General features: G+C 36.4%; 1 protein-coding gene across 3 annotated transcripts in view; it reads right to left on the minus strand.

Annotated features, from left to right (window-relative positions):
• CBLB (Cbl proto-oncogene B) overlaps positions 1 to 23,411 on the minus strand; it is a 244,236-nt gene that overhangs the window by 121,428 nt on the left and 99,397 nt on the right. For all 3 annotated transcript variants that reach the window (XM_043997229.1, XM_043997230.1, XM_043997228.1), the window contains exons 4-5: positions 18,820 to 18,966; positions 4,281 to 4,437 (exon numbers count right to left, since the gene is read on the minus strand). In XM_043997229.1, coding sequence (XP_043853164.1) covers positions 4,281 to 4,437; positions 18,820 to 18,966 — 304 coding nt within the window. The remainder of the gene's footprint in view (positions 1 to 4,280; positions 4,438 to 18,819; positions 18,967 to 23,411) is intronic.

Raw genomic sequence — 23,411 nt, forward strand, 5'->3', positions numbered from 1 at the left:
GGCCGAACTACATGATACCTACGTCACAAAATCAATCAAATATCATTTCAGACTAAAAATAAAGGGTTCTAGGATTAAAATATAAGCCTACTTTTCTGATCATTTCTTTTTATTTAACCTATCACCTATCTGTCCCAGGGCAACAGTCTTCCTCAGTAGAACTGAGTTTCAAGCCTGAAGATTCTACACTGAAATACAGAGGACGAAGTTCATCTGGGACCCAATCTCTATAGGAGACTGGGGAGAAAGTTCACTATCTGCAAGTTCAGTTGTTTCACAGCTGCTGATGGAATGCAATCTCTGTCAAAATGTTTTCAATTCCAGAGCCCTAGGCTAAAGACCCGGTCATCATCTTACAACACAAGTAATATTCCATTACATTAATGTACCACTTGTTTAGCCTTCTTCTGACTGATGGTCGGCTCATTTATTTACAGTTCATTGTTGCCACAAACTGTGTTGCTATAAATATTATAGTGTATATGGAACCTTTTTTGTCATTGACCTCCTTGGTGTATATAGGGAAGGTGATTATTAAGGAGCAGCTTGAATATTTTCAGTAATATACAATCTCCAATCTAGAGATGGAAGGAACCACCAAGGTTATCTAGTCTAACTCCCTCATATTACCAATGAGGAAACTGAGAAGCAAGGAAGTTAAATGACCTCTCTTGCATAGGAAGCATCAGAGGCAGGATATGATTTGCCATGCTTTTCCCTGTCTTCCATGGGTTCTGCCGAGAAAGATGCTAACTTTTATATTTTCCCAAAGTGTACTGACAAAAGTAGGCCTAAATGCAAAGATATAAATTTTCACTTAATGTAAGGCAGAACTTTGAAATTCTCAAGGTTGTAAAGTTGTACTATTCCAAAGACATATTTCTGGACTATCTTTAAGAAAAGGATAGATGTGTTTCCTGACATTGCAACAGTCTACTTTCTAATTGGTATCCCTGCATCAAGTCTCTTTCTATGCCAATTTATACCAATTTATCCTACAGACTGCAACCAAAGGAATTTTTTAAATGTAGATCTGACAATGAAAATTCTCTACTCAGTCAAATTCTGGCCTCCTATTCCCAATAAGACAAAATATAAACTTCTCCTTTTTTGCTTTTAATCTTGTTCCAACCTAACTTTCCAGCCTCAGAGGACATTATTTCATTTCCTAACACTGTTCCTGTCAAACTGGCTTTCCCTCTGTTACTCACACAAGACATTCCATCTCTCAAGTCGCCTTGTCTAGGTACTAATCATCCCACATGCCCAGAATGATCTCCCCCTCACCTCCACAACCCAGATCTCCTTCTCATTCTTTAGGGCTCAAGCATCATGTTCTACGAGAAGCCTTTCTGGATCTCTGGAACTGCTAGTGACATTTCTCCCACACAATCTGTTATTTACTTCCTATATATAAGTACTTGTTTGTTTGATATTTGTGTTATATATTGTTATATGTGTACTTGTTGCCGCTCCCATTAGAATATTAAGTTACTGGTGAATAAGGATTATTTCATTCTTCAAACTTGTGTAACCAATGTCGAAAATGGTCGACATAGAGAAGGTAATCAATAAATACTTGTTGGTCCATTAACTGAATTTCAGATGATCAGAGATTTATGCCTGGAGAGGATCTCAGAGGTTATCTGGTCCAACGCCCTCATTTTTCATAAGAGAAATGCCAGGGACAGTTCATCTGAACTAACTTGCCCGAGGTCACACAGGCAGAAAACCATAGAGCAGGATTCAAAATTAAGCCTCTGCCTCTTAATTCAGTGCTCCTTCCACAGCATCATGTTGTGTCTTCACTGCATTATACCCAAAACAACTATGCCAGAAAACATAAGTCATGTTGCAAATCTTAGGCACGATGGTGAGCTTAAGCCCAAGAGAGGGAGAGTTCATTAACCTATCTGGTAAAGACCTGTAGAGAAAAAGCCTAGCAGGCAAGCCTGTTCTCAGAAAGGGCTGGCTTCAGATCCAAAAGCCCCACAGCAGCTACAAAGTATGGGCTTCCATCAGACAAGACAAGGACAACCTCTAGCTTGTCTACTTTCTGCAGGAGCTTATTTCATTACCCATTTACCTACTTTAAATTATTCTGTATCCACCTGCCTAAAGAACTGACATCCTACTGCATATGCCTACATTTAATTTAAGGGCACCTTTAATCAGAATGCCCATCAATTTGGGGATGGCTAAACAAGCTGTGGTATATGATGGTTGTGGAATATTATTGTGTTATAAGAAATGATAAGCAGAATGACTTCAGAAAGGCCTGGAAAGACATGTATGAAATGATGTATAGTGAAGTGAGCAGAACGAAGAGAACACTATGCACAGAGACAGCAATATTGTTCGTTGAAGAACTGTGAATGAATTGACTATTCTCAACAATACAATGATTCAAGATGATCCCAAAGGACTATTGATAAAACATACTATCCACCTCCAATAAAGAACTGATATTGATTGAACACAGACTGCAGCATGCTATTTTTCACTTTCTTTCGACTTTTTCTTTTATTCACGTTTTTTTGTACAAAATAACTAATATGGTAATGTTTTAAATAATTGTACATTTATAACCCAGGGGAGAGGAGGGAGGGAAAGAGGGATAAAACTTGGAACTCAAAACCATAAATAAAAATGTTTATGATTTTTAAAAAAGTTTTTTTTAATCTACCCCTTAGATATTTTCATTTTGTGATGTCTTCTAATAGTCTTCTAAAAAAAATTAACACTATTTAGACGATCTTTAAGGAAGTATTAGCCTGTTTAATTAAAAATTATCCAGTTGAAGTATTAAGATATTTTGTGGATTTTTCGCAGGTGAAGCTAAGATAGGGGAGTACAGGCTAGGACCTGGCTGAACTCTTTCAACATTCTCTACCAAACAATTTTTAAATTATGCCTCAAATCAACTTTTAGAGCAGCAGCAACAACAAAAAGTCAGAGAGAGACATTTCTTCAGCCTAAGACAACCTAGAAAGTCTGGCAGAGAGGTGTGTACCACAGGGATGGGCAAAGGCTCAAAGTGCAGCAAGAACACCAGTGGTAGCCCTTAGAAGCAGCCATGACAGTAACAACAGAAGTAGCAGCAGCTTCAGGAGCTCTAAGCCCAGATACTGTAAGGGGATCAGACAATTGGTCAGAAAGAGACTAAGAGGGACCCTTTGCTGGCACTGGGAGCAGATGGCAAGACTGGAAACTACTGACCACAAGCAGTTCTGGGTCACAATTATAGGGCAGAGAGAAATGCTAGGAAGGTGACAGCAGGGGTCCTGGTCACAGTTTCAGGGCCAAGAGGAATGCTAGTGCTTGTGGCTTCAAAGAACAGAAGACCTTCCTGTGTAAAGTTCAGAGAAGATTCAGGAGAGTATGAAAACAGCAACATGAAAAGGCCAAAAGCTTGGGGCAAGGCCTCTCCATCCTTAGGTGAACAGAGTCCAAGATTAACATAAAATTCAAAGTTAAGAAACAGGCTAGAAAAATGAGTAAATAACAACAAAAAAGGGAACTTAACAATAAAAAGCTACTACAGTGGCAGGGAAGACCAAGACATAAACTTGGTGGAAAAGTGGTAGTGAGGGAAAAAATCTGGAATTCAAAATTTAAGAAAAGGTTTAAAATAAATAAATAAATAAATAAATAGGTGGTTTTGGTTTTTTAAGCTAAGTTTCTTTTTCTTTTCTTTCTTTCCTTTTTTTTTTTTGTAGGGCAATGAGGATTAAGTGATGTGCCCAGGGTCACACAGATAGTGCATGTCAAATGTCTGAGGCTGGATTTGAACTCAGGTCCTCCTGAATCCAGGGCCAGTCCATTGTGCCACCTAACTGTCCCCTGTTTTTGTTTATTTTTTTTTTAAGGAAAAAAAAAGATTTTTATGTCCATGCATAGGCATTTAGTAGTGGATAGAATACTAGGCCCGGAGTAAGGAGGTTCTGAGTTTAAATCTGGCCTCAGACACTTAATAGCTGTGTAACTCTGGATAAATTATTTAACCTCTGTCGCAGTTTCCTCAACTGTAAAATGCTGATAATAATGACACCAACCTTGCAGGGTTGTTGTGAAGATCAAATGAGATAATATTTGTAAAGCATTTAGTACAGTGCCTAAAACACAGGCTGCTATATAAATGTTTATTATAACCTTCCTGTGTGTGGGGTGGGAGTGGGGTGAAGGGGTGTATGCTGGCATATATGAAGGGGGGAAAATAATATATAATATTAATAAGAATATAATAAGAATTCTATATAAAATAACATATAAAAGCTTACCTGAAATAGCCTGGTAAAAATATCAAATTCAAAAATTGAAATGTAATCATTGCAAGTCAAATCAATCGTCGATTTTAGAGCCATTGCTTCCAAGCCAGAGCTAATTTGATGAACCTCATGGAGACACTGTCTGAATACTTTCCATGGCACAATAGTCCTATAAAAGGATAAATATGAATAATTCAATCAAGTGTCACTCAAGCCATAGCACAATCTAATCCTTAAATTCCTATGATTACACATATGCTAAAAGACAAATAGTTCAGAAAACTTCCAGTAATTCAGAGTTGTGCTCTTTTCAGTAAACGTCATTTCTTTTTCCAATCGTGAAAATGTGAGAAACCCAAACCAAATTCACTTTCCAAATAGGACTGGGAAAGCATGGTAATTTAACAAATGAGAGGGAAGGGTCTGTCAAAGTCTATCTATGATCTCTCTCAAAGTGTATCTTGTACACATTAACCCCTGACTGCAGGCAAGCTTCTAGCCCAAAGCTTGGTCCTGTTTTATTAGAGGCAAGAGATAATCCTTATTTAAACAGGAGTTACATATACTCATCATTTCTAGAAAGTGAACCTGGAAGAAAGAAAGAAGTATATGTTTGGGGTAGGGGGGACCCTCTTGTAACAAATGAGCATAGTCAAAACAAATCCACACAGTTCAAAACACATACCAAAGAAACAAGAGAACAGACGACTACAGTAAAAATTTTCACTGGGGAAAAAAAAGATAATCTCTAAATTGATAGTATCTTCAAATTTTCATTCAACAAGTATTTGCTGAATGTCTGCAATGTACAAAACAATACTTTAGGTATAGTGGAAGCTTTTGAAATTGTTGGTTGCGTGGTTATCTCTCCTGTGTACTTTGCTCTGCCTTGGTGTTTCTTTTCCTGGCTCTTTTCCTCCTTCAGTCTTCCTTGCTGAATCATTATTCATCTTTTGTCCCTTAATCAAGGGTATAGCTCTAAGGGCCTTTTTTTTGGTCTTGTGTGTGTGTATGCATATACTTATACACACATACAGGCACATACCTTTCCCGCCCCCCCACCCATCTACATTCAAAGATGTCATTAGTGCAAACCACTCTTCCTGCTCTTGAGGAGCTCATAATCTTGATAGGAAAATAAGGCATATCCATGAAAGGCTAAAAATGATATGTTGGTATATAAGAGTACCAAATGTTAGGACACTGAATAAGAGATACCGGAGTTTAGGGAAGGAAAAGAAAATCCCTGTGAGCAGAAGTGGTTCAAGGCTTCTCAAGAGATGAGACTTGAACTAAAGATGCTAATTTGCATTCTTTAGAACACAGGGACCTATTGTAGTTTGATTTTGAAGTTTAAAGTAAAGACAATTATATGGAAAAAAATAATGCTCAATGTCTCAAAGACTATTCTCTATGCATGAAAAAACAGGAAACCGCAAAGAACTGAAGAGAGATACCACATCAGATGCCATTTAGAAAGAACACACGTCAGACTCTGATTAAGGTTAAGGACAAAATGTTGCAATGTTTTAAAAGAATAAACAAAAATGGGAAAAGTAATTTCAGAGATTAAATAATCCATATTGAAGTATATATTGGCAACTATATTACATTGTTAAATATGTGCACATACATATGCATACATACATGATAGTTTCTGAAAGTATAGATTTCTCTTTTGCTCTAAAGTTATCAAGAATTATTCTTTCCCCTGCTCCTACCCCACCTCCATTGAAAACTAATAAAAACACAAAGTAATAGGTTAATAATTGAGAAAATAAAACATTAATTTTGTAAAAGTTATATTCCCATCTCTTGAGGGAAAATGAGAAATGTTAAGGATACTTTCATGCTAAATAAACTTACAGTTAATGCTGCCATATAGTCTACCTTCAAATTTGCTGCCAAATGACTTATGAAAAGATATAATCATTTCCACTAAGCACTCATTGCTTTTATATAGAACCTGGCGGCTTCTGGTTAATACCTTATAAACTTCAAATACTTATACTGAGGATGTTAGAAAACAGAATAGGGTTCACAATTTCAGTTAAAAGCATTATGGGTGGAAGTTTAAAAAAAACCCTGTATTCTGCCTCTTAGTTATGTATAACTTGCAGAGGCACCAGGAAACTGTTCCAGTAAGCCTCCTCCAGACACCTCTACTGACCTCCCACAATTAGAAAGTCTTTCTTTTGAGTAATATCCTATTAAAGTGCAAATACTAATTATCAATCAATTTAATTTAAACCAAGTAAAATCATATGCCTAGAAAGACAGTGTGAAATGAAGTGAAATTAGTGGATTTGAGTGGCAAAAGTGGTTAGGGCACTAGAAGGGTCCAAGAAAGGGACACATTACTAGGCACACGTTTCAAGAAGGTAAAAGAGAATAACAACAAACAACAGCAACAAACACACACACACATACACAACTTTCTCAAATGTACCAAAATATTCATCACAGCGTATTTTGGAACATAATAAAAGACTGGAAATAAAGGATCCCAAATTAATGACAAAGAAGCTACAGATGAGAAGTTATACTTAGAAAATCATTAAGACACTGGAACTAATTGCATATTGGGGTGAGGGTGACTCAGCTATTGTGAAGCTGGGTGACTGAGAGGAGATATCAAGCCATCTCCAGTCTTCCTGATGAATATCTTGCCACTGGATGCAGATAGATCAGGGGAAGAGAGTGAGGTTGGTGACCTTCACAGCCCTCCCTCCCTTAAATGCAATTCAGTGAAAGTCATGACATGGTCCTCTTCAACAAACACCAATCACCTCGACAGTTAAGAAAAGGGGAGACATTTCAGGGGCAATGGGTTTCTATTTTAAGCAAAACAAGTTTAAGAAGAAAACCCATGAAATTGAATACAAGATTTCTACTACTTAGTGATGCATGATTGCTGCTAAAGAAAAATGAGTATGTATAGATTGAGAAGTCATTTGTACCGGGATAACAAGTGACCCTGAAGTAGGTGAGATTACCAAGGGAGAAAATGTAGAGAAGAAAGGTCCCAGCATAGAACCTTGAGTTAACAGCCAAACTTAGGGGACAGAAGATGGGTGGTGACTCAGCAAAGAATACTGAGGAGAGGTCAAAGAATAAGAAGAGAGTCAGGAGAAGAAATGCCATAAATATCAAAGAAGGAGAAAGTAGAGGTAAGAACTCAACCAGCCATATCAAAAGCCTCCCTTAAACTTGTCTATTTGTGCTGAGGGCAATAAGGTACCACCAGCCTTACTGTCACCTGGGTTTTCAATCCAGATCTCTTGCTGTCCCCTCAAGCACCATTATCTACAACACTTGTTTCTTCTCTCTCCTATATCCACAACATCTCTTGCACCAATTTTTTTTCTCCAATCATAATCTCTAACCTACTTTAGGCCCTCATCCCTTCTCACCTAGTTGATTAGTTTTCCTAATTGGTTTCACTGACCCCACTCTTTCCCCCTCTAATCCATTTCACATGCAGTTAATAAATTGACATTCCTAAAACACAGATCTGACTATCTCATTGTCTTACTCAAAATCTTTAATGGCTCCTCATTACCTCATGGATGAAATGTAACTTCTTCAATATGGCATTCAAAGCCTTTTATACTCTGCCTCCTCAACTTTTCCAGGCATTTCACATTACTGCCCTTCACATATTCTCTGTTCTAGTTACTCTGGCATGCTACCTTGGAACATGGAGACAGACTCTGCAAGTTGCACAACTGGGCAGGATGTAAAGGTGCAGCTTGTTCTGAGACCAGAACAGGCTCAGTGGGCTAGTTTGTACTCAATCTCCTATAAAAATTAAGATGGTTCAGCTTTAGATGGCTTCACCTAATGATGAATAGATTACCTTTCCCAGGGACTAGGGGGCATGGATTCTAGAATTCCAGGATATAAACATCCAGGTATAGAGAGTGGAAAGATAATCTGGTGTCACAGCTATGGGGAAGACAGAAAAGAAAATGAAGCTATGATGGACTAGGAGAACAGGGAGAGATGCAGAGCCTCAAAATGAGGTTAGCCTCATTTTAGGAAGAGTGAGACAAAGGAAAATATGGAAGGACAGGACATTTTCATAAGAAATTTCAGGTTTCAAAATCATTTTGGTGATGGTGAGATCTCAGATATGGCCTTAACCCACCATCCTATGGGTGAATGAAGCAGTAGAGATGATAGTCATAGAAGATGAGGATTTTGAAGTTTCAGGGTGTTTGAAGAAACATTCTCAACAGCAAAATTGATGTTGCTTATACCCTTGTATGTGTGTATACACACGTGTGTATATATGTGTGTGCAGATATATATATATACACATGTATATATTAAAAAATAATAGATACCATAGAAGTTCATCATAGTAAAAAAAAATCAAACTGGAATAGACATGAAAAGTTTTATAGAAGACATGAGTTTTTATATTTTGTAGAGTATTGTCTGTGGGTCAAAATAGACTATGAACAGTTACTGAAGAAAAGCAATGAAGCCCATAAATGAGGAAGTGGGAAAGAGTTTCACCAACATTTATCACTACAAAGCACCCACAGCTATCTGAAACTATTTTACATATGTCTACAAGTCATGAAGTTCCCAGTGTATTTGGAAACAAATGTAGCACCTCATAATTGCACAATTATATTTATCCTTACTGAATTCTAGAGTTTACTGCCACCTGTTTGATTTTTCCAGATGTCTAAATCAGTCAAACAACAAGAATTTATTAAGCTCTTATTATGTGCCAGGTCTGCTGGAGAAGTTGGCCAGCAGCCAGATGATAAATGAAGAGGTTGCTGCCCTGGGATCCCTTCTTAAAGGAAAAATATGGGGGAAATATCCATGTGTACTTTCAAGGTGTGAGTTACAAGGCTGGAGCAAACTACCATGATGAAGTTTTCTGGGACATGATGGAGGAGTTAGGATTATGGTCCAGTAAACTGTACTGCTGTATCTTTTTTGTCAAGGCACTGGACTAGAATTAAAGACTACTACTCACAAAAAGCACAAAAGCAAAAACGTTAATGCCCTGCAATCTCGGAAATTGTTAATTTTATAGCCATAGATAATTCATACCTATTTTCCATTTTATGTTCTAATATTCATGGATCTGTGATATTAATGTGGGTAATCTGCCTAACAATTATCACAATGCATCCACACTTGTTCATTCTGCGTGTCTCTTTTCTCTGTACTCCCACAAATTTGCCATCACCCAACATACTGAAAGCATTGCTCTCATTCTCTTGACATGACAGTAGGGGAGTCTGTGAACTAGGTGACTTCTAAAGGTAGTTCCAATTTCTAATCTATCATCCCATGATTCAGGTACACACTTGATAAAATCTTAGTAGAAGTCAGGACAAGGGAAATAGTGGGAAAAAAACAATTCTGTGGAAGCAACTTTCTCTGCCATATACTATTAATCTTTAGAAAATGTTACTTATTATATGACCAGACCATTTTTTGAACATTAGATATGGAAATATTACTCCAAAACATTCAATTCTTATTATCTGTTGACATTTTATCCATTCCAATTTCCTGAACTCCCACCTTTTAGATGATATTTTGAAAATATTTTTAAAAAGACAAACATGGAAAATTCTTATGAGGCTATTGCTGCTTTTCAATCAGGGAAGAAATAAACTTGATTTCAATGAAAGAAGTTTACATCAGTCAATTAATAAACATTTATTAAGTGACTGTGTAAGGAACTGTGCTAAGCACTGAAGATATAAGAAAGGCAAAAGACAGTCCCTACCCTTGAGGAGCTCATAATCTAATGGAGGAGACAACGTGCAAAGAACTATGTTGCAAGCAAGCTATATACAGGATAAATAAGAAATAATCAACAGAAGGAAGGTAATAGAATTAAAGGGACTGAGATTAGCAATACATAAAGAGTAGTAGCAGGGTAAATCAGAGAAAGTAATACTGAATCGGGAGTTAGAAGATCTACATTCTAATTCATTCTTGGTCTAATATTCTACAGTTAAATAAAACATTCTACAGTGCTAAATAAAACCTATGGAGCAAAAACACATGGAAGAACCAGCTTTAAAATTCTATGATCGAAGACCCTTCGTAAAAAGATAGCCCTTTTCTACTTCATGCTTCTTTCCCACAAGCTATCACCAGTAATATTCCTGATTACAAAGTGTATTCAGGACTAATTCCATCCACTCTTCTTTGGATGTGAAATGTTATTGTACTGATGAGAAAGATATACCTTTCAGGTAAATCTTTAGCACATACACACTCATGCACAAAGAGCACCCCTCCCACTGCTTTTCTACTTTCCTTTCCTGATGTTTTCATCTTCATGGAGTAAATGATTAATACTGTTATCATTTACACATTTGGTTTCTCACATCTCTACTGATAAAATTTACAAATCAAAGGAAGAGTTCTTGAAATAAAGGAAATCCATTCTTTTGGCTCAGAGAGTTGGAAGGGGTCTTAGAAATCTTTTAGTCTAACTAATCTTTATAGATGAATAAACTGAAGCCCAGAAAAGAGAAATAATTTGCCTAACATCACACGGGTAAATAAAAAGAGTTGAGATTGCCAGTCAGATTTTCTACCTTTGATGCCCTTTGCCTTAGACCAAATTATCTAGTCTCATTATCTTAATTCATATTACACTCTTCATCAAGTCACCTTAGTCAATGTGTTAAAAAGCAAACCTACTAAGATTTGCTCAGTGTTAAAACTAGTCAGGTTTATTTTCTAGGAAATAAATCTCATCTACCAGGAAATTAAAGAAAGTGATAGTTCCTTTATTATTATTAAAACTGAAAGGAATATACAGGAAACCAATGTGGGAAAGTACCACTTCCACAGGAAATTAAGAGATGAAACACTGAACTGAGCTAGAAATAGTTCAATAGTTTTCCATAGTCATGACCTTATTTTTACCTACTTACTGTATATATACTGATCAACTTTAGAAATGTATGAGGCAATTAGGGAATCTGAGCCCCACAGATAAAGCCCAATGTTATCAGTGGCAATGAATATAAAAATGGTCATTGAGATTTGGTATGACTCAAGAGCCTGGACTCATTAATGCCTTGTCCAACAACAGGCACACAAATCCTCTCAGTCCTCAAAATCTCCATATTTATTCAGATAACTTTTCAATGTCAAACTTGTCATCTAAATATTTATCATAATCAGTCGAAGTACTCAGGGACTCCCCTAACTGAGTTACTTCAAAAGTATGAATGTCATGTTTAAAATGTACAATCACATTAAATGTGGCATTGTCATTCAATGCAAGTGCTCTAACTTTGAGACAATGAGTCCTTGAGTCTTGGATTCCAGTACACTAGATTATAAATTACTATTTTGACAGCTAACCTATTGGCACTCTTCACACTTAACAGCACCATTTCTTTTTACTGTTTACTTTCAAGGCCTCCTCCATCCCTGCCACCCTCCCCCCAATTCATAATGAGTTTTCCCACAATGTGAAAATTTTATTGAGAGAAGGGCCATTTTATCTTTTTCTCCTTTGTACCCCAAACAGCAGCTTCTTTTTGATTTGTTGTACTTTGTTATGAGACTAACTTCCTCTCCTGCCCAGGTTGGAAGTGCAGTTGCCATTCATATGCCTGCTGATCTCCAGAAAAGTTTCAACCTGCTCCATTTCCAAGCTGGGCATCTTGGTCCACCCTGCTCCTGGCCCCCAACTCCCAGGGGCTCACCATATCAGTGCCAGATTCAGTGTTAACTCTAATTAGGCTTTAGTTCTACCCTAGCCAGAACTCCTGAGCTCAAGAGAGTCTTAAGCCTCAACCTGGGAACAAATACAAAGGGCTGAGGAGATTATGGAGGAAATGGCCTGAGATTTAAGAATGAAGTATACCACGTCTCTCTTAACAGTAAGCTATTAGTAAATGTTTGTTGAATTTTTTTTTAAGAAAGCTTTTTCTAAAGGGTCTTTTACTTCTATTGTCTGATGTTAGGTTCAAATCATGATTCCCTTTAAGAAAAGGTCAGAGCCGAGCAGCTATGTGGCACAGGGGATAAAGCACTGGTCTTGGATTCAAGAGAACCTGAGTTCAAATCCAGACTCAGACAATTGACATTTATTAGCTGTGTGACCCTGGGCAAGTCACTTAACTCTCATTACCCTGCCCACCCTGCCAAAAACCCCAATAACAACAACAACAACAAGAAACAAACAAAATATCAGAGCCTTTTGGAACACATTATCTTATTTGGCTAATTCAGCACTAACTTCTTCAAACAATACCGTCTTCAGCCTACAGTATGAGTGTCTTGAAATGGAAGGATCACACATGGTCTCTAGTTATGCAAAGAGGTAAGTGATGCTTAAAACGTAAAGTTCTTGGCTCTAGAAAGAATCCTGCTGATCATTCCATCTAACCCTGGTATTTTACTAAACTCAAAACTGAGCATAGAGGTTAAATGACTTTGCCCAAGGCCAGCAGAAAGGCTGAGGCACAAATCAGGGTTTCCAGGTGGTGCCTTTTCCACTCCACCAGACAACCTTGAATTAGTCACATTGCCTGTCAGAGCTTCATGAGATGTTGGTAATTAATGCCAAAGAGTGCATTCCTTTTAAAGGATTGCTTGATTTACCCAGGTGTCAATAAGGCAAATGGTGTTCTTACTAAAGAATTACATATATAGGACATAGAGGGTGCTTAAAACTGGCTCTTATCCCAGATAGGAAAGTGTTTAGGAGAGATAAAGTGGCTTCTTCAAACAGAGCTGACAACAGGACATAGAGGTAAAATGAGCTTTTGGTTTTAATCAGTCTTTCAGCAATCTCCCTTTCAACTAGGTGGTATAACCATTTATCTAACAGATACCTAAGACATAAGATTTCAAAAAGCATTTTTCAGTCCCAGTGGCCCCTCTACTTCAACAGTTCTAAACAATGAATCAGCAGATGTATTTCAAGAGCTTATTTTCTACATAAAGAGGTCCCAAGCAAAAGGAAACTTTCTCTTGAAAAACCTTTTTTTTTTTTACTTTTCTCCTCAAAAATCTATACAGACTGTTTTGTTCTGTTTCAAAGGTCAACCAAACATTCATTGTAAGAGCTTTCTTAAATTTTAAGAGGAGGTTCCCTTATATGTAGGGTTAATCATCTCAGAACAGCATATAATTACATAATGTGTCTCTAGCTAAAAATTATCAAAATTTTTGTTAAGTATACCAAAGCAGAGGCAAAATTCTTAAGTGCCAATCTCTCTTAGCTGTTTGTTTAAATCAACATCTTGGTTATTCCATAAACAAGATGCTCCTCTCAGCTCTGGGCATTGGGTTTTTGGTTTGTTTTTTTTTTTTTTTTTCCTGGCTGTACCCCATGCATAGCATGATCTCGATCCTCAATAGATAGCACCTACTGACTTCTATGGCTTCTTTTAAGTCCCAATTAAAATATCATCTTGTATAGAAAGCCTTTGCTAACTATTCTTTTTTTGTTTTTGGTGAGGCAATTGGGGTTAAGTGACTTGCCCAGGGTCACACAGCTACTAAGTGTCAAGTGTCTGAGGCCAGATTTGAATTCAGGTCCTCCTTATTCCAGGGCCGGTGCTCTATCCACTGTGCCACCTAGCTGCCCCCTTTGCTAACTATTCTTAATCCTGTATATAGCTTGATTTGTATTTTATTTCCATGTTGATTGGATCAATTGGGTTCCTCTATATTAGAAAAATCCTCAGTTTTGAATGGGAGTAAGAATAATGTAAAAGATAACACTTATGAAAGGTAGAGTAACATGCAAGGATGATTCACCTTTTAACTTCTAGAAAATCTGAGAATTAATTATAGAAATGGTTTTAAATAGAACGGAGACTAAACACATCCCCATAATCTAAAAAATGTTTAACAACAATTGTGTGTATCATAAGTAGGTTTCAATATGTTCCAGGCCTTGCAATGAATAACCAAGAGTTTAGTAATGATTGATTATGCTACAGGTGGAGTATTAGACACTAAGGGATACAAATACAGAAGACACTATCAACAAGGATTTTACATTCAATTGGGAGGAGAAATACAACACACTTAGAACTCATATAACTAAATACAGTAGTGAAGCAATTTCAAGGGGGAGGGGAGCAATTTATTCCAAAAGCTAAGGCAATATGAGGAAAAACCTTTTCAAAAAGGTAGGGCATGAGCTCAACCTTGAATATAGGGGTTCCAAAAGAAGAAGGAAGAATTTGGGGGTGGCAGGAGGTAACATTCAGAGGCATAGCGGTGAAGTCACAAGAGTCTAGATTTGTTTCAAGAAAGCATCTTAAAGGTCAGCTAGCCCAGGGCCTGCTGCTTGTTCCTATTTGTATACTACTGGTGAGCTAAGAATATTTTTTTCACCTTTCAAAATACTTTATTTAAAAATGTAAAAACTATTCTTAGCTTCCAGGTAACCTCTGATCTCATCCAAACCCCCTAAGTTTACAAATTAGGACCTGAGACCAAGAAAGGCTAACTGGTTTGCCACATATACATGAGAAAAAAACAAAAAACAACAAAATCCAGGTTCCAGGTTCTTTGACTTCAAAAGTACTGCATTGTGGCAGCTAGGTGGCACAGTGGATAAAGCACCAGCCATGGATTCAGAAGGACCTGAGTTTAAATCTGGCCTTAGACACTTGACACTAGCTGTATGACCCTGGGCAAGTCACTTAACCCCCACTTCCCTGCCCCCCCCCCAAAAAAAAAGTACTGCATGAAGTAAGCTGATTGGGCCAAAGCCATATTACATATTCTATTCCTGAAATAGTGAGCCATATTGTTTCAGCAGCTCCAGATATCAATCTTATTAGAATGGCACACCCAGTATGGAACTTCAAAAGTAGCCTCAAACATTTTATTGAGTATCTACTTAAAAAGGAAGTGGCCCTAAATTATAGGACTTGCCTGCTTCTTTTATACTCCTTCAGGACTTAGTATATTCTCAAGGGGTGACCATTTTCAATATATTCTCTGAGTGAGGTCATCACTTGAAGAAATTTTCTAGGAAAGCAAATGACTCAGTGTTCTACCATTAGAATTAGATTGTCAGATGAGGAACATCTGCAAGATTTTTTTTTCTCTCTTGACCATCTTAACCATGACATAGCTGACATAAAGAGAATTTTTTCTCCCGGCTACTAAAAGAAAAGGATACCATATGGGATTCAGTTTTAATTTCTTATCTTTTTGCCAACTTTTTACATGGTGCAGTGCATAAGAATGCTGGGCCTGGAGGCTGCAAAAGCTGAGCTCAAAGCTGGCCTCAGATATTTACTGGCTGTGTGATTTTGGGCAAGTCACTTAATATATGTTTGCCTCAGTTTTTCTCAACTCTAAAACAGAAATACTAATAGCATGTACATCACAGAGCTGTTTGGAGAACCAAATTAGAGAATATGTATAAAGTGCTCATTCAATAGCACAAGGCCTGGTTAATAAGTGCTATATAAATGCTAATGATGGTGATGATGATGATGAAGATGACAACAATGATGACATCCAGTTGAGAAAGACCCATGGGAAATATTTATTTACCTCATTCTAGCATTCATTATGAAATGAATTAATTTCATTTCAATGCAATCTTATTCTAATTTTTATGTTTCCTGGGCAAGACAGACAAAACCCATGACTACTCTTTAAACTGACAGTTGAAGATTATTATCAAGCAAACACAACTTCCCTTTTGTAAAACTGTTGGGTATACTTTTACATTTTTTATGCAGAAATGACCAATTAAACATTCTTTAAAAACTGTAATCTAAAAATTAAGGATATAGTTAAAATATTGTTTAAATGGTCACCAATTCATTACAGATTCAAAACAAGGTTTTCCTCTTAGATGATTATGTAGTATAGTCTTAAATATATCAACAGAATACAGAATTCTAAAAGTAGTCTTATAGAAGGTATTTTTAAAAAGTATGGAAGAAATCAAAGCTATCTATTGCCATATGAAAAAGGCTCTAAATCACTATTGATTAGAGAGACACAAATTAAAATAACTCTGAGGTACCACCTGACACCTACCAGATTGGCTAATATGACAAAAAATGAAAATAATAAATGTTGGACAAGCTATGGAAAAATTGGAACACTAATGCATTGTTGGTGGAGCTGTGAACTGATCCAACCATTCTGGAGAGTAGTTTGGAACTATGCCCAAAGGGCTTTAAAGCTTCGCATACCCTTTGACTCAGCAATACCCACTATTAGGTCTTTTCCCCAAAGAGATCAATAAAAAAGGGAAAAGGAACCACATGTACAAAAATATTTGTAGCTGCTCTTTTTTGTGGTGGCGAGGAACTGGAAATTGAGGGGTTGCCCATCAATTGGGGAATGGCTGAACAAGTTGTGGTATATGAATGTAATGGAATACTATTGTCCTGTAAGAAATGATGAACAGGCAGATTTCAGAGAAACCCGGAAGGACTTGCATGAACTGATGCTGAGTGAGATGAGCAGAATCAGGAGAACATTATACAAAGTATCAACAACATTGTGTGTTAATCAACTGTGATAGACTTGATTCTTCTCAGCAATACAATGGTCCAAGATAGTTCCAAAGGCCTCATGATGGAAAATGCTCTCCAAATCCATAAAAATAAGAACAGTTGAATCTGGATGCAGATCGAATCATACTATTTCTATTGTTTTTGTTTTTTCTTTTTTAAGGTTTGTTCCTTTTTGCTCTGATTCTTCTCTCATTACATGACTAATGCAGAAATATGTTTAATGTGATTTTACATATATAACCTATATCAGATAACTTTCTGTCTTGGGGAAGGGGAAGGGAGGGAAAGGATGGAGAAAAATTTGAAACTAGAAATCTTATAAAAACAAATGTTGGGGCAGCTAGGTGGCACATGGATAGAGCACCGGCCCTGGAGTCAGGACTACCTGAGTTCAAATCCGGCCTCAGACACTTAACACTTACTAGCTGGGTGACCCTGGGCAAGTCACTTAACCCCAATTGCCTCACTAAAAAAAAAAAAAAAAGGGGAATTAAAAAAAAATGTTGAAAATTATCTCCAAATGTAAATGGAAAAAAATATTTATATGGGAGATACAAAAAAAAAAAAAAAGCATGGATTCCACCAGCATTTTCACTTTTGTATCTCTATTCCCCAAGGTTTTGCACTGTCTGCCACTTAGCTGAGTTTAATACATTTCTAGTGATTGAATGAAAAAAACTGTCCAGGAAAATTTTACCAATCTCAAGCACATTAACAAATAAACTGTCTCTCCTAGTCTCTTCTACCTTCCTGAATTATTATGCAAAACTATTCTTCTTCCTTTCCTAAGTAGATTTACAAGTCTCTTTCAAGAGACAAATTAAGAGCTACTTCTAAAATAAAATCATTAAGGAATGGATAAAGATATCTCAGATTATTTTAAGCATGTTAATTTTTAGGACCTTGTACATAATGACAAATATTAAGACTACATGAGCATCTAAAGTATCTGAAATAAGGTATGTCCACTGATTCTAAGAATAAAAAGTAAGCCAAATATTCTTAGGAAATATGGTACCTCCTCAATCCTCATTTCTTTCCAGGAAAGAAAGATCTGTTTGGAATATGTGAGGGTATTTTTACTTTTTGAATTAAAGTTTTCCTAACACTTTTGGTAGATAAAATCAAAAGGCTATTTCCAGGGAGGGCAGCTAGGAGGCGCAGTGCATAATGCACTAACACTGGATTCAGGAGGACCTGAGTTCAAATCAGACCTCACACCTGACACTTACTAGCTGTGTGACCCTGGGCAAGTCACTTAATCCTCATTGCCACGCAAAAAAGAAATGCTGAAAACTATCTTTATCTTTACATGTAACTGGGGGCTGGGGGGAGGCTATTTCCTTCTTACATTTCCTAATACCTAATTATTAAACCAAGAAAAGGAATCAGAATGAACTTACCGGTCAAAGAAAATTTCTTATTACTATTATATTGAAGCTACTAATTACTGCCTAGAAAAGAATTTTTATTTCAAATTCTGTTAATTTTTTCTTTTTATACAACATAAATGATAAAGACTAAACTAACTATAAGTAATATACAACAAAAGAATCCTTCTGAAAAAAGCAAAATTAAAATGTAATGAATTTGAGGGGCAGCTAGGTGGCATAGTGGATAAAGCACTGGCCCTGGATTCAGGAGGACCTGAGTTCAAATCTGGCCTCAGACACTTGACATTTACTAGCTGTGTGACCCTAGGCAAGTCACTTAACCCTCATTGCCCCGCCAAAAAATTTAAAAAATTAAAAATGTAATGAATTTAGTCTAATTACTTATGGTGATCATGTCCATGAAACATAAAAACAGTGACTAAGACACTTACTTTCCAATAATAAGTATATCCTCAAATGCAATTGAGGAAAAATGGAAAAATGTTTTTAAATAAAATAAATCTGCCCAGTAAGGCTCACATTATAAGGCTTACTTATATTAAGGCTAAAAATACCATATTAAATTCAAACTCTGTAAATGATTTTTAAAAAAGCTTTCTTCAGTAATATGTTTGAATAATATGAATGGATAATACTTACTTGTCTCCAAAAAACTTTCTCCAGAATTCAGCAGCATCTGCTTTTGTGATACGAAAGTTATCTCCTTGGAACTGTCCATTAGGAAAGATTGCTTTGATTTCCGCTAACATGTGACTGAAGATGAGGGACAGCTTGGTGAGATTCCGCCTGAAAGGAAGAAGAGAGAAATGAAATGAAGGATAATTCATTTCTTTAAATTCATTTGCTAATCTGAAGTTATTATGTGTCAAAAGAAAACAAACAAGAAAAAAATGATAAACTTTTAATCCAGATAAAGATGCCAACTGTCCCTTTTGCTTGGGAATGAATGTATATGTAGTATTAGAAAACCAACAATACCTTGGAAATACAAGTTAGCTCTATTTCTAGCACCAAAACACTTTAGCCAAAGGTCAATATAGAATCAGTTTTAATTTTTACTTCATTTCTTAATCTCTTCTTCTACTCCAATTAGCAAGAGAAAGCCTTTGACAACAATCTAATGTTTGGAATGGAATTGAAAAATGTTGAGATCTAATAATTCCAAAACACTATCTTCAAGGCATATCTTAAAGGGACTGGTGATAATTAAAGACAATTTATCCCAAATAACAAAACTGCACTTTCTTTCGGGCCATGATGATTTACATTCACTGTTTTTGCTCTTCTAAATACAGATAATCCCCATAATCACTGAAATACACAAACATAATGTTTTATAAGATAACTTGATTGGCTACCTACTTTTATGTTTCACATACATCTCAGCAATAACTTGGGGGTCTCAATCTTTTACTTTTAGTGAACTACGTTGTCTACTTCTGTGACAACTGATATATACAATCACATTCAGATATTTTAAATATACAACTGTATATCATACCACATGTATATCTAACCAAACCTCTACTTTGAATTTGGGAGTGCTTCAACCCATCTGGAAAGAGGTGAAAAGACCATTAAATGAAAAGAGAAGGCAGTGTGCCATATCATCTCCTCCACCTTCTTGACAAGGTCAAATGTTCTACAAAAACCTGTGATTCCCTCCTATTCTATCTTCTTCAGCATATTGCCCCCTTTCTTATTCCCATTCTCTCTTTAGTTAATCACGAACTATCTACCTACTGCTTCTAGGCTACTTATAAACATAATTATCACTTGACTTGACCATGCCTGCTAGTTATCTTACATCTATTCTCACCTTCCACTTTCTGAGTTCTCTTTTACTTCCAAAACTCTGCAACAGTGCTTCTAATCTCATCATTCAACTAAAACTGCTATCTCCAAAGTTAAGGATGATCTCTTAATTATCAAATCCAATGGTCTTTTCTCAGTCCTCTTCCTTTTTGACCTCCCTGCAGCTTTAGATGCTATTGATCAGACTTTTCCAGTATACTCTCTCCTCTCTAGGTTTTTGTAACTGCACTCTCCTGGTTCTTCTCCTACCTGTCTGACCACATAGTCTGAGTCTCATCTGCTGGATCATTATCCAGGTCATGCCTACTAGCCTTGTGTCTTCCCCAAGGCTCTATACTAGGGTCTCTTCTCTTCTATCTCTCTCTAGACCAGGGCTTCTTAAACTTTTTCTACTTGTGATCCCTTTTCACCCAAGAATTTTTTACACAACACCAGTTATATAAGTATATAAAATAGGTATCATAGCCTTTTACTGTCACGAAATTTTTCACAAGGCCCCAGTACGGGGTTTAAGAAGCTAGGCTCTAAAACATCTTGGAAATTTCATCAGCTCTAATGGGTTGAGTCGTTATCTCTGTGCAAATGATTTCCAGATCTATATATATCCAGTCCTCTCTCACAACAACTAGTCTCACATCATCAAGTGCAGACAACCTGGGCTAGATCCTAACCACCTCAGGCCTGAACTAGTGTAGGTTATTTTAGTCTTACCATAGCACATGGCAAATAGTAATCTCTTAATAAATGCTTCTTAACTGAGGCCACCTCTTTTTTAAAATTTTGATTATTTTCTTTTGCTCCAATTATATGTAAAAACAATTTTGGCCTCTTTTAACATTTCCATCAGTCCAATGGATATATTTTAAAACATCAAGACACATTTTGAGGTACCATCTCCAACTTTACTAGATATTTGATATTACAGTATCTATATTAATTAAGCTTTTCAGTCAATTTCAAATCTTGTATGCTTAAAAAAATGCCACTAATATAATATCACACTAATTTCACATCATGATCACTATATTTACTCAAAACCATTCTCCCAAAGGGTGCCTTAAATTCAAGTGCTTCTTCAATGAATCTCTAGAAAAATTTTCCTAGAATTATTACATAATTCACTCATGTTATTAGAATGAGGGGAAAATCAGTAGTAACATGGAGAAAGACTTCTATGATTTATACTTTAAATCTGAATAGGGATTTAAACTAAAATTTTACATTATAGGATTACAATAGCAGCTCAGTAGCATGCCAACAAAGGTCTGTACAGTCAAAGTTAAGGTTTTTCCAATAGTAATGTATGGCTGTGAACACTGGACTATTAGGAAAGCTAGGTGCTGCTGGACAGACACCTTTGGTTGTGGTACTGGAGAAGACTTTTGAGAGATCAAATCAGTCAATACTTGAAGAAATTAATTCAGGCTATTCAATGGAAGATAAAATACTGAAGCTAAAACTTAACTACTTTGGCTATTAACAAGAAGATAGGACTCACTGGAAAAGACCCTGATGTTGGGAGAAATTGAAGGCAAAAGGAAAAGGAGATGGCAGAGGATGAAATGGATAGAGAGTGTCATGGAAACAACGAACGTGACCTTGGACAGACTTCGAGAAATAGTGGAGGATAGGAGGGCCTGGCATGCTACTGTCCATGGAAACACAAAGAGTCAGATATGACTGAACAACAAGAGCAACAAAGCATTTAGTTTCCTCACAACAATCCAGGAAACATTAATAGCAATTTTCACTATAACTGCATTATTTGTAGATGAGACCACTGAGTCTCAGAAAACCTTATTATCCACTATAATAGCTAATAAATTTGAGAGCCAGAGTTCATAGCTATGTCTCCTGACTGAGTGCTAAGCTCTCTCTCTCCCATAACACACTGCCTACAAAGAATCAAGAAGAGATCTAGGGTCCAGATCTTCTGACTACTTCTAAATAAGATTCTTTCCACAATTCTGGGTTTCCTTTTTTTCTCATTTTTTCCACCTTTGATACATTTAACTAAACTCAAATTGTATAAAATAACGTGATTTCATTTGAAAATAATGTTGATAATCGAGGGTCATTAGGAAAGGCTTCCTGTAGAAGATTGGATTTTCAGTTGGGTCTCAAAAGAAGCCAGGAAGTCAGGAGGAAGAGATGAAGAGGAAGAGCATTCCAAGCATGGAAAACAGGGGAAATGCCCTGCAGCTGAGAGATGGAATGCCAATTTGTGAACCAGCCAGGGGGCCGGTGTCACTGGATTGAAGAGTAAATGAACATGACTAATGCAGAAATATGTTTAATGTTACTGTATATATATAACCTATATCAGATTACTTGCTGTCTGGAGGAGGGGGAGAGGGAGGGGAGGGAGGGGGGGAAAAACATTTGAAACTAGAAATCTTGTAAAAACAAATGTTAAAAACTATCTACATGTAACTGGAAAATAATAAAATATTTTCATAATTAACAAAAGAGTAAATGGGGAGTATAAAGGGATAGGTTTTAAAGAGCTTTAAAAATGCTAAAAAGAGAATTTTATATTTTATATTGGAGGTGTATGTAACTGACAGAGATAAAGAAAGAGGGAGATAGAGAAAGAAAAGGGAAGAAGGAAGAAGAGGTGGAAGAGAAAGAAGAGAAAGGAAGAGGAAGATCTTTTTCTTTCTATAATGTGTGAGAAAAAACTCCAAGCCTGTCCTTTATCCTGCTCCATACCTACATAATCCATATAATCTATAACCCATGAAAATCATACTTTTAAAAGTTTTAGGACTTAAGTATACCACACATACTTCTACCTCCAACCCACATAGTCTCAACCCAATCTTAAAGTTTCTGTCATTTCAAACACTCTTAAACCATATTGATATGCTATTATTTTACTTCCACTGGTTCTCAATTAGTCATTGGGAAATGTAAAATTATACCCAAATCTTATGAAGAGAAAAAGTGTTATATGAGATAAAATATCACATTCTAAAAATGTCTCAAGTTTGGTGACAAATGTCTCAAAGAAAAATGCTATAAACTTGTAAAATTTAGGTTTGAGGGAGAATGTGAAGTCATGAATATAGCAAAGCATTTCGAAATATCTGTAATAAATGCATTTTTTTTCTAAGATGGCTAAAGGGCTCACTACTTTTTCTCAAGTCTTCTAACTGATACACAAGTACAAAAAGACGTTATTAATAAAGATAACCAACTCTTTTTTATTTTCTGTATTGGCTATTCTTCCTTACTTTATTCTCTAAATGAATACAAATGTTCCCTATTTTTACTCTCTGAAGCACAATGGCAGTCACAATGTCCTTAACTTAAAGTGTGAGAGGTTCTACCTGCAGAGGTCATTTGTGGCAGGTAGGTGGCGCAATACATACAAGGCTGAATCTGGAGCTAGGAAAACCAAGGTTCAAACCCTG

This window comes from Dromiciops gliroides, chromosome 3 (assembly GCF_019393635.1).
Source record: "Dromiciops gliroides isolate mDroGli1 chromosome 3, mDroGli1.pri, whole genome shotgun sequence".
Lineage (NCBI taxonomy): Eukaryota > Metazoa > Chordata > Mammalia > Microbiotheria > Microbiotheriidae > Dromiciops > Dromiciops gliroides.